Below are 13,043 nucleotides of genomic sequence, written 5' to 3'. Positions count from 1 at the left end.
ATGTTACAAAAATGAAAGACTAACACGACTAATATTCGTCATTTGGTCGTTGCTAATTGGCGATGAAACGACTAATTTTAGTCATACGATCGGATATGCGTTGAATATGGGTTTCACGGCAACAGTGTGTTCATTACTGTAAATCCTTAAGAAATTGTACACTTATTTCAAATACCGACTGTAATTTCCTTTAATTGGCGAAAGGTTCGTTCAAGGAACCCGTCGGTTCGAAATCTGGAAACGCGGTTGCCTATTTTTTTTTTTCACAGTTACACAATATCCGTTGTACGACTCGATGACAGGAGGTAAGAGTCTGTGACATTCCCTTCAAATTCTAGTAGTTACCCATGTACAAATTTCCGTTTGTCATTTTTCATTGACTAGATTCGTATTGATAATAATAACGAAAAACACGGACCAACCAGAACGCGGCTTCTGCGGACGGAGTGCGGCTCGGCCAATGACAACGCCACGCTCAGCTGTAGCTGCGCTCTGATTGGTCCGTGTTTTCCGCGAATAACTCCCGAACAAAGCCGCGGAGGACATTTTTGCAAAGGAAAAAGTTACTTCTACCCTTAGCACTCGAATGGCGACTGCAAGGCGCCACTAAAAATTGCTGTATCCTTATTAAAAATATTTTTTACATTATTAAACTTGTTTGTATTTAATAAATTACTAAACATTTCAGTACTCTACGAGTAAATTGCACCATTTTCGTATGTATAGTATGAAAAAATATATTAGAGCTAAAATGGCTTCGAGTGCAAAGGGTTAAATGACGTTGGGAATCACCCCTTTCAAGGAAGTACACCATTTTCGGGACACCCTGTATGTATGCAGAGATACGTTTCTGTATTTTCTTTTCCAAAGATACGAACAGTAATTTCCATTATTCATGGAACGATCCAACGCGATTCATGAAAGGAGAAAGATAGTTACCGGCGAGTTGAAAATTTCCTCCAAACGATGCTTCGGGTTCTTCCCCTTTTTCGGTCGGACGAGCATATAAATTTGTTTGATGGAGGGCAAGCATCTGAGGAACTTCTCGACGATGACCTTTCCCAAGAAGCCGGTACCACCGGTGATCAAAATATTTTGGTCCTTGAAAACGAGCGCGACTCTATCAGGAATCTCCTCCTCCACTTTGGTTTCCGCTACGGTCTGTGACACCATCTGGAATTTCATGAAACAAATCGTTGAATTTTTTCGAAAAGTGTTTCGAACAGTTTAAGCTGAAAAAGGTGTAACGTTTGCATGATTTATCGTTCGGTATGTCTGATCTGAACTGTATAAACATAGTTCGCTGTTGAAATTATTTTCTTTTCAGCAAAATTGATTATCGAAGCATGTATATACACATAGTGTGACACATGCTCGAGCAATTGGCATTAAAACTGATCGGTTACTGTATTGGTAACTTTTTACCCTCGATTCGTGCTCCCTCCCCTCATCTGACGACACGGGATTCTACACGAGAAAATGAGTCGAAAATACAGAATAACATTTTTTCATCCGAAGCTTCGTTTTCGAGATAGTCGAATTCGATACTGCAGCGAATGCGAGCATGTTATGCGATAGGATTCGTTTGACGCGTCTGATCATGACCGACCAATTCTACTTTCAGCGTATACTAAAGCACGCGAACCCGACGGATCTCCGGAATAGTCACGTGACTTTTTAATTAATAATCTCAGCATTAATAATCTCAGCTTGAACCTTCCTCTTTCGAATGAGCCCTTTACCAGCGACAAAATATTCTGATATAAGGACGAAAACTCGAGGCACGTAAAACCATGTTTTGACGGTAATGTAGTCTCTCTACCTTATCGGGAATCTACGAAGACCGGGTCCTTTTCTCGATAGCACACATCGCTTGAAAGTTAGTTTAAAATCGCAGTTATTTTTGCATCGGTCCGATCTGTATCGTTTAAACGCGTTACGTATTCTTCGAGACTAATAAATAAGATCGATACCTCGCGACGTGATGATCTATGATTGGCTTCGCGAATTGCGTCAACCGGCAAATGTTTCGGATACACCGTGCGTAAGAACAGCGATTTTTCTCCCTTCGATCCTGTTTATATGCGGTACACGGTCCGATGCTCGACAGTATTCGTACAAAAAAAAAAAGACAAATACGACGATCAACTGGTTTTGCATGTTGGAGATCAACGCGGAAGATCGTTGTGTAGAGCTGCACGTGCATGCAGAATGCGACCGTTCCTCGTGAACTTTGCTGAATTCTACGTGACGTGCTTCTCAAATCGAAAGTAATCGGTACAGTACACCCTGTACAGTAACGTACAAAAGTCTTCGAATGTTAAACAGTCAATTTTACGTAATAGTAAATAGGAAGTCTAAACTGAAGTCTCAGTTTGATAGAACACAGGCAACCTTCGAATAAACACGGTTAAACTTTGGACTCCTGCGAGTTCCACGCCTATGCCTGGGTCATTTCTGACCCACGCCGATATATTTCACTAATTACAGTTTTATTCCGATATAAGACGATGGCTCGGGACCGGCTTTCGTCGTATTTTGGATGAAGGTACCTACGCGGCTTTGTTCTCGAGAAACAAATGCGAGAAACTGTTAACGTTGTTGAAATTTGAAAAATAGTTTCATTGAAGTACCGTCTTATTTGAGGGTTGGTCAAATTTTGATTCTGTTATGCGAATTTCTGTGTAACTCGATCACCCGTGTTATTCGAGAGTTGTCCGTAGAGTAACAGTGTAAACACCAGGTGAGGTAATAATAGTTAATATGCTTCTGCAAGCACTTTGAGTCATCTACACAAACCCATCGCACGATATGAATAAACAAACGCACTTTTTCTACTTCTCTTGGATGTTGCAAACTTGTTGTTTTGACCTTTCGGTATTTGTAGTGTTTTCCTTTGCAATGATTGTGCGTGATCTACGAAGACGTTCAACGTCATACCTTCGTATTGTTACATTGTCATTGTGTTTCATTGTGTTTGACATTTAAACTTTTCATCGCCGCGTTTTACGTTTAAACAATAGTTGAATGAAAAAGGAAAAATTAATGCGACTATTTTTTATCTATATAGATTATATTGCAATGAGATAAAATTGTGCGAGATGCGCCATGTGAGACTTCCGCCTTTTTTTTTTAAACAAGAACCTGCAATTTGCATGTGAAGGCTAACCACTTAGTTCATATAAATTTTTATATAAAGTTAAACACTCTTTCCTAGCAATCCCATCGAAATGATAAAACTTTATTATTCAGTACTTAGGGTAAGGGACCCAGTTACTGTGGGGGTATTATTGTGCCTATACTAATTATACTTATTTTTAAAGCACAATGAATATTAAAAAAGAGATATATAACGTATATTGATTTTAATGAAAAATATTTAACATCTCTCTTTTAATATTCATTATACTTTAAAAAATTAGTATAATTAATGTGGGCACAGTAATTGGCACCCCCACAGTAATATGATGGAAAGCATAAAACCGGTTAACAATTTAGTTAAACCGACATTAACGTTATCCATTTTTAAAACTTCCGCCATCTCTATGGAATATGATGCATTTACTTCACGTGAAAGTTTTTGAATAAATAATTTCAAAAATATTGCATAATCGTAAACAGCTATGTAACATAAAATTCTAGAGGAACCTATACGATGCGTAAGAGGTATGAAATACTTTCATAAAGCAGTTTCATTTTAATCGTAATTGAAATGAATTGAATAAGATTTGAAAATGAGCCACACAAATGATTAGAGAAAATGTAACATGGTGAAAAGAATTTTCGTTACTTCCAATTTATGAAAATTATTAAATATGAAATGCAATTTCTCTTTGGTTTCTGTTTCTTGCAGCAGCTGCGGTTTTTTATTTGGCATTAAGATTTGCGGTCTATTTATAATTTCTAACATTAGCTTGATGTTAAATTTAATATTTCAGTGTGAAGTAAGAACATAATACAATTTGATTTTGGACCACTTTCTCAGGACTTGAAATGCATTTAGGATGAACATTAACGAGGTCCTTAGTTACGACACTAATTAATTGTGAGTATACCAGTCGAAGTAATGAGCGTAGTTATCTTTTTTCGGGAAATGAAATTAACTTGAAGGAATCAATATTATGGTCGAGCAAATATGTATTTCGCGCGCGGGTCGCAACTTTTTACGACCACGGGGGACGCAACTACGGATCGACAAAGAAACTAGAACGACGAAAGCATAACTTAACAAATTTAAAAAGACCTTTGCAATTGAGACCGGTAGTCAAACAGCTTTCCCTATTCAGCCTCGCTCATTTCGTGTATGGTAATATTTCACATTTGCATGAATTACATCTCTGATCTTTGGTACTCTATGCTGACTACCCATCACACATAAAAAATAATATTTGATCTTCATTATCATATTTCAGTTTTATTTGACTTGCTTTCGATATTCAACATTCTGTACTCGACACGACATGTTAAATTCATTGCTGTTTAAAAAGTACAAAACAATTCCGGTTTCTCGAGAAGAATGATATTTTTCAATATTCTTCTTATATCTATAAGTTCCTCATTTAATATCAATCAGTTAAAAAATTTGTTGTTTAAATCATCAGAAATAGTTCAAATATCGCAAGTTATCGATTCGTAGACTATCCTCCACAATTATTACAATAATTTGTTACTTTTAATCTAATATTTCAAATTTTCCATTTTGTATTTGGTACTCGACTCCCGGTACACGGTAATGAATGATCAATAGCAGATAATCGATACTGAAATGACAAGAAGTATATTTTCGGTGAGAACTGCTAGAAACTATGCGGTGCAATTATCGCAGTGTAAAATCTGTGCAATGAAAACGCTACACGTTGAATCATTCCGTTACACAGCATACAACCATGGTTGTTATTACGTCCAACTATTGCCTGCTTGAGAAAGTTTAGCATCGGAGACATACTCGAAAATATATGTTCTGAATATTAAATACTTCGAATATCTCCACAGTCTCGTATTTCACCTATACATTTTTATCGTAAATAAAATCTGCAGTGTAATCATGACGAATCTGATCAACAGCTTACACTATAACATCGAGCCGGACTCGTGACTAACATTTCGAACAGAATCTATTAAATATGTGTGTTATAAATATCTGAATTGCGAGAAACTGAAGTGAAATAGAAATTGATTCTCTTTCTTAATATTTTCTTAGTATTTTCCAATTATTCTAACGTTTGTACTGTTTTAAATAACAGCTAGGGTAAGGGACCCGATTACTGTGGGGGGTACCAATTACTCTACCTATATTAATTACACTTATTTTTAAAGCACAATAACATACATATTCACTGATTTTAATGAAAAAGATTTAATATCTCTCTTTTAATAATCATTACGCTTTAAAAATAAGTATTGTTAATATAGGCACATCAATTGGCACCCCCACAGTAATCCCTTTGCCTACTCATTTTTTTGTCATAAATGCATAAAACCTAGTTACTAATCTCATGAAAATCAACTTTGTCGTTGTCCATATAGAAATTCGAATCACAAGAAATAAACAGCAAGGGGATGAATGCTCGTCCGAGCGCATACGTTAGCCCCGATGTTGTTACTTACGATAACGAGGAAGCACGTTTATGTCAGGCGACCTTTGCCTAAGCACCGACGCCTGTGTCGAGGTTCTTGAAACGATGTTCGCAGCAACAGCGAGGAATACCGATTGCCGAACACGTGGACGGTATTCGGACGCACTGAATCGATGCGAAACACGCAGTGGATCGCGTCGGGCCGCGTACGATTAAAATAATAATCGTTCGTCGGGAACGAGGTGGTCGACGACTGGGAAAAATTGTCGAAATGCAAGAACGGGTGTGCTTCAGTTCGCGTTTTATCCGAACCCGCGTATCACCGTGAACGATCGGCGAACGAAACGAAAGCGCGACTGCTGGACACAGTGACCGGCTAGAGCCGATGATCGTTCTTACGCTGCCGGCGAGCCCGAGTTGCAGACTGGGAAAGCATTTGCTATGGCCTAATATTTCCCTAGACGATCATCGTCGCCCGATGCAGCCTAGTAATCGTTTCTTCTAGCCCAACTTTCCCCCCACCTGTTCACGCTACCTGCCGGCTCGCATGAAGCAACAGCATTACGCGAAATGTCTATAGAAGTTACATAACCACCCCGACATTGAGTTACTCCACTTGGTCCTTTGTCTCTGGAGGAACTGCACAAACGTGTCCCCGGTTTTCACCCGCTGTATCATGCACGAATATCCTGGAAATATCATTGGCGATGGTCTGCGAAAGCAGCGGCTTCGAGCTTTAAAATGTATCGAATTTTATTATTGCGTTATTCTGTTCAATGTGCAACAACCTAATCCACTTGTTTCATACGCAACAACCTATATTTGACAGTGAAATCTGCAATATACATATTACCTGTTTGTTCCACTAAAATTGTTGCTCATAATAATATTAACTGGTATATGACTGGTATTGACTGGTATTGACTGGTATTTGATGGTAATCAAAATGTTTAAATAATTTATGCATCCTTGTAAACGGCTGCCGAGAAAGGTGTGCGTGACAAAATGAAACTTGAGCAACTACAGAACACTGGTCCGGCTGTTCGCAATCCCTCGTGATCTAGAAAAAAAAAAAAAATATCCCGCAAAAGCGTCTCACGGTATGATTGCAAAAAACGAACGGTCCTTTGCAGGATTGCATAATTTTAGTTGTCCGACTCTATTTCTCGCTGTCAAGAGTTACACAATTTGATATTTGTAATACATACGAGATCCTCGGCGAGTCACGTACGACTAATTTTGCAGAACTTGTTCATACGTTTTCTGTGTTTGGAATATTCGTATCGATGATGTTCCTGCAATTTCACAGTTGCGCGAAGTAACAATTTATGGCAATATAAAGTTGATCTTTGTAAAAAGAACGAATCGAAGCCCAATCCTTGGCTCCGAGCTGTAACATATGTAGATCGTGTAAGGCTATCATTTTCTTCAACGTAGAAAAATACTGCGCGTGTAAACACGGACCGCACGGAAGAGGGTTCAAGTTATATCGTGTTCAGTGGCATTTTAATCTGAAGAGTGCCACAAATAAGTAGGCGAAAGTCCCATAAAAAAATAATGAAAAATAAAGAAGTTTGTAATTGGATTCGTAGTGGTTCACACCGATATACCCGACACTTGCATGTTTACACTGCTCGGTGACGGAAGCAGCTTCGGAGGGGTTAGGCGAACTTTCTAAGATCGCGTAGCTCCATTCGGCTTAGATCAAAACTTTACTGTACTTTTAAGAATTGGAGAAAAACAATTCTGCTATAAATTTTAACTCTTCTTTTTCAGTCTCGTTAACTAAGTTATACTGATTTATTGTGCGTAATACCTTGGGGGCTTATATTTGACAATGAACAATTTTAATATTATTATCTGCACAATTTGATTTCTGATTAATTGCATTTGCAACTTTTACATGCGATTCGAATGAGAGACCAATGTCCGTACCAAAACTCTGATGTTTTTGTAATAGGATAGTTTTAAAAGTAATATGGTGTTTAAATTTGCATTACAAATGGGGGATTCTATTTTCAAAAATGTGTTCAACGACCATGTAATTTCATCTAACCTTCTGCGGACTTTATTCGATCGTTTACAAAAGATTGATCGAGGCCCGACAGTTTCTTGAAATTTAATATGTCAAGCGTGTGACAATTTCGCTGAATCAGAAAAAGACTGGCTAGTTCTCGTTATAGTCGGAGCCATTTCGAAATGATTTGGCAACCAGAACAGCAGTGGCAACCGGAAAGAATTTCATTCATAGCAAATGAGAATTTTGTCTATAAATAGAGGATAAACGTCTTCATTATGCATGCCGCCGAATCTGATTAAGCATTGAGAACCGGTCTCGTAAATCAAGTTCTAAAAGTAGAAAAATTTAAATTATAATTTTATGTCTGCAGGCTGTTATAATTCTCTGAAAAAATGTTGCGAAAGAAATGCTTCAGAAAGATTTAAATCGCTGACGTGACACCGTAATTGTAATAAAAATATTATTTTCACGAAATAATATTAAGTAAATTAATGTTGAAGGTCTTTCTAAATTAGTATCATTATTATTTTATTATTTTAGTAAATAGAAAGTGTTGATACGAAATTAATTTATACGTTTTGTAACAAAGGGTACGAATTTTTATACCAACAAAATGTTAGTCATTAATATTATTGACTATTCTATTACAAATATAGGTGACATTATTGAAAGTGTATTATTTCAGTTAAGAATAAAATGATTGTGTTATTGTTTCTTTTTTGCCTCTGTCGTAACATTTCATGGACACTTAGTAAAGTTTTTATGGACACATATGACATTTATACAAGTTTATTATGTCGAATGTATTAACATAATTTGTTTCCAAGAATCGTGACCACCATGAATTCTCATTACAATACGCGACATCTTTCAACATAGTGACATCTTTAATTCGTAGAATACTACAAATGTGTTCAATAACACAGATATTCCACCATTAAGATTCATATGCATATGTATATGAAGTCACTGTATAATACGGTGCAATATACATAACAATGTATAATGAAAGTGTATAATAAGTAAGAAGTTTTATTCCGATATAAGACGATGGCTCGGGACCGGCTTCCGCCGTATTTCGGATGAGAGTGGCTACGCAAATATAAAATAATATACCTACTATAGTGATTTTCTTATTTCGAAATAAACAGCGTCGTCTTATATCGGAATAAAATTGTACATATTGGTGATCGCTCGACCTTATCTCCACCGCTACCGTGACGGGTCACGAATGACTCCGGCATAGCATACGGAGGGTTAAATATTGTCAATTCCTCGAGAATCAGAGATTTTATGTTCAAATACTTTTCGGATCCGCTGTAAATGTTAATTGAAACATTTATCGTCTCAATGTAAACTGATCAATTTGGTCGTCCACTGTATACAACGTGCAGCTTTAACGTTGCATTTTACTTTGTCGCTGATGAATATTTTTTCAACGTGAAACGTACGAATAGTTATGAAGGTAGACGTTTGATTCATTTGATCGATGCACTGTTGTTTTCACGGTCGCGTTCTCATTACATTTGCTACGTCGAATCGATGGGTGGAACAGTAAACAGATCCTAAATGATCGAATATTCAATTTCACGAGAACAACGTGGACGCAGAGTTCTCCGAAAGAATCAGATAACCGTGAAAACCCGTCGAAGCGTCTCTGTAAATGTTTTGTTCTTACCAGGATGTAACCGAGAGTCGAGGCAACTCGACCTCTATCCAGTGACGCAATTTTTACTTTCTTGCCAGGTCTGTCGAGAAAATGTTCAAACCACTTGATTCTATCTGTGCTCACTATCTGTATCACTTCGTTAACCTTTGTTCTTGACGAGAATTAACGGGAGATTTACTACACTTTTTGGTTCAACATAGTTTCTTAATGTCTGTGAAAGTTTATGGGTCAGGTGTAGTTCCTTCACTCGAGATTTACATTTAATTATGAACATTTTTTGTGCTTCGCAACACCATATTTTTCTGACAGATTTATCGCGCGTTCCCCACGTTCAAATTTTTTTTAAATATATTACATTTTTCACATTCCAATGTGCTAATTTCACACCGGCAATGAGTAATTGTGTAGACTTGAGTTTGCGAAAGCAAATATTTAAACAAAGTATTTATTATTTATGTATGTATAGTACTGTAATAGAAAATACAGGGTTCATAAAACAGTGTTTATAGTTTACGGGACGTTCATATAATGGAGGTTCAATGATATTTTGCATTGTCCAAGAAAAATATTTAAAATTCTTTTATAATATTGTACTTACTTGAAAGGCATGATTCCTGAGATCATTTGAAGAAACTTTTTCCTTTGCGAAAATGTTCTCCGCCGCCCGAATTACCCCTTTGAAGGAAGTACAACATTTTTGGGTCACCCAGTAAACATTTAAATTGTTAAGTACTAAGAAATGCTTTTAAGCCTGAGTATTATGGACGGTAATATATCATGTGCATTTTTTAAAATAATCCTATTACATCCTGGATAAATATTTAGGCATGTTGTAACCTTTGAAATTGATAGAAATACACCTATCCCATTAAAATTGTTTGTTGACAGTACCGTCCGAAATCAGCAAATTATTACACTGAACGGGGAGTATGCCATTCAGTATTATTAACAAGTTGTTGGCATTTGATTAGAACGTTCTACCTTGTTCTACCTCGTGCAACTTTGCGGGTCGTGCAGCTTGTGATTAGCAGATGTTTCTGTCTTTATAAAATTTTTTAAAATTTTAATTGCAGCTTGTTAACGCCTGCCGCGTTTTACCAATCGATCTGACCCGTTCACATTTCGACCCGCTTAATATTACCACAATTACAGAATGTAAAAATTATATGTTGACATCTATATGATAAAAAATATGATAAAATATGATGAAAAATGGGGAATCGGTTCTGGGCGAAATTGTGGGTAACCTTGTGACCAAGTTTTTTGCAGATTTGGGAGCGCTAGGCGAGCAATAGTTCTAATACCGAAAGCCAAAGCGAGAAAGTGAGAGTGAAAACGAGAGTGCTTAGGCGAAAGAGTATGAAACGCGCCCGTACCCCCGAGCGAGAGAACGTAGAACCATGCGATTGCGACATCCTAGGATACCGTGTGGTTCTGCACACGGTTAAGAGCCGTGGTCACGCGAGACCCATTATTTGATTTCGGAAACCGCCAATTAGTACATTTCTCCATTGAACAAACTCAAACAGTCCAATGGCGTGTTCGAACTTTCATGAAATTCGCGTATACTAAACGCCTACTGTCAACAATACGTACGGGCGAACATCTAAGACTTCGCAGAGGTTTGTCAATTTTATAACGCCGCTAACAGTCGGTGAAATTGAAGAACGGAAAAGTACCCGTCGTTTGATAGCTTTGCAGCAAGCCTAACTACATTAGGCGAAGTACGGGAAGTACGTCTCACTAATATTTCCAACACAACCTTTCGACAAACAAAGTTGAGCAATTCTTTACTAGTTGAGTAAAAGTAGTTGTATTACTGAAAAATCGGTTCTCATTGGCACAGCAATCCACGGTGAAAGAATTAACGAGATCTTCACCTATATTCACAATTGTATAAATAATTCTGTGCACTTTAACGAGGAAGTAAATTTATAATATTTTTTTAATATCACATGTTTATAGATCGTAGAATGAGTTTAGGGCCATAAAATATTAACTGAAATAATTACTTCTGGCATATTCTAAAAAGAATATTATTTCAAATAATAACTCCTAACATATTTGACGAGAAATATTATGCCAAATTGCATTAAAGAGATATTTTCACTTGCTCCTGTATATGAAACTAAGAAGTAAAATAAATCTTAATAACACTTTGTCTACTGGAAACCTATTAATAAGATCTTCAATAATTAAAAAAAAATCTTCTGTTACATAATAATAGGGGTGACTTGGTAGATTCATTAAAATGTCCTTACCCATACGCCATGGACTTTCAAAAATTATGAAATGATCACCTGTAGGTAATGTGTAAAATAGTGTCTTATTTAAATATGCCTAGGCCTCTGCCTAAAAGGAAGTTGTACCAAGTTGTTAGCTTATAATCGCCGGATTTTGGACCGGTGTCTGGTCATGCTAACAAGAGTAACACAAGTATGGCCGGGGTTAAAGATCGACAACTTGGAGACCTCTTTTAAAAGAGAAGAATTTTTCCCGTGGGCATACCTCGGTCAAACGAATTATCTAAAGTCATCGGCGAGACGTGTCCATCAATGGGACACGCTCGCAAACTACTACTCTTTAGGAGCTCTTGACATCTGCTTCCCTTTCTAATTTTTCTTTTACGCAACGCGACCGCGTTGGTAAGGGAACTGCGTATTTTAAGGACATGTCGTGAAAGTATAGCAAAGAGTTCGACTTTTGGGTCTCTGACGCACAGTTCTCGCCGGTACAAATACGATATGCTTAACCCTCGGATTGCGGGGTCTATTTGGACCCGAAATAACAAATGTTCCACCTAAATTCGAATTTTCAATAAGAGGATCGACGTTGATCTCAATAAAGTACAAAACAAGGATCTGGCCAGGGACAATTATCGGCTAGAATTTAATCTAATTTTCTTTTGTCATAAATCCATAAGATCCGCAGTCTACTGATCGCTATGATAAGTTTTACCTTTTACGGTAAATCAGATAGTGGAAGTACTCAGTGAAGTAAAAATAACCAAACAACGCCCAAAATACCCTAATTTTATACGTATAATCTCGAAAGGAATATATATAGTTCATTTAGATTACTAACGCGTAGGTTATTATTGGCAAAATATTGTTTGTACCCCAAGGCGATCAACTTTCTTTCACTATAAGCGTCGCGCCATTTCAAATGTTTACACGTCGACACGAGAATTAGATTTACACTGAAAATTCGCGGGACCGTGTGCGTGTACGAGCGAGTGTCTACGATTTCGAAATTTCGAAATGTCAGTGTGCGATGACGTGATGCTTGATTGATTTGTATAATTAAGTATTATTTAAATTCCTATGGCTAGAATTGACGTGACAGGCGCCTGCCAGACTGTCTTTGTTGCCCTTTCCCATTAGCCGAAAACTGTGAAAATGCATGAATGTTGCAAGTCTTTTGATGATTTTATAATAATTGCCTCGGGCATTGCGTACTCACTGTGTATGCCTCAGTTTTTCTGTGAATTATTAGTCTGAATCACGAAAAAAAATTGAAAAAGTTGTTTTTGACAATTTTTTATTTGTGCTTGTGACGAAAATTTACATACAAATTTACAAAAATACATACTGAAAATTTCATCGAAATTGATTGAATGGTTTATGGGTTATAAACGATTAAAAATGGTGAATTAATTAATGGTGAAGAATTAGTTTGTAACACGCTACAGTAAAATAGTAAATTGTGACTTAATTGGATATTTAACTTTTTTTTTAAATCCGCGTTAAAACATTGTTATAGTTTACAATATTCGGGA

The 13,043-nt window shown here is 36.9% G+C and overlaps 1 protein-coding gene across 1 annotated transcript in view; it reads right to left on the bottom strand.

Annotated features, from left to right (window-relative positions):
• LOC143353574 (putative fatty acyl-CoA reductase CG5065) overlaps window positions 1–13,043 on the bottom strand; it is a 170,181-nt gene that overhangs the window by 5,853 nt on the left and 151,285 nt on the right. The window contains exons 2-3 of the mRNA XM_076787010.1: window positions 5,608–5,650; window positions 940–1,173 (exon numbers count right to left, since the gene is read on the bottom strand). Of these exons, the coding sequence (XP_076643125.1) occupies window positions 940–1,173 (234 nt within the window). The 5' untranslated portion in view covers window positions 5,608–5,650. The remainder of the gene's footprint in view (window positions 1–939; window positions 1,174–5,607; window positions 5,651–13,043) is intronic.

This window comes from Halictus rubicundus, chromosome 4, assembly GCF_050948215.1.
Source record: "Halictus rubicundus isolate RS-2024b chromosome 4, iyHalRubi1_principal, whole genome shotgun sequence".
Taxonomy (NCBI): Eukaryota; Metazoa; Arthropoda; class Insecta; order Hymenoptera; family Halictidae; genus Halictus; species Halictus rubicundus.
Note: the sequence above shows the minus strand (reverse complement) of the source record. Positions and strands in the feature narration are given on the sequence as shown.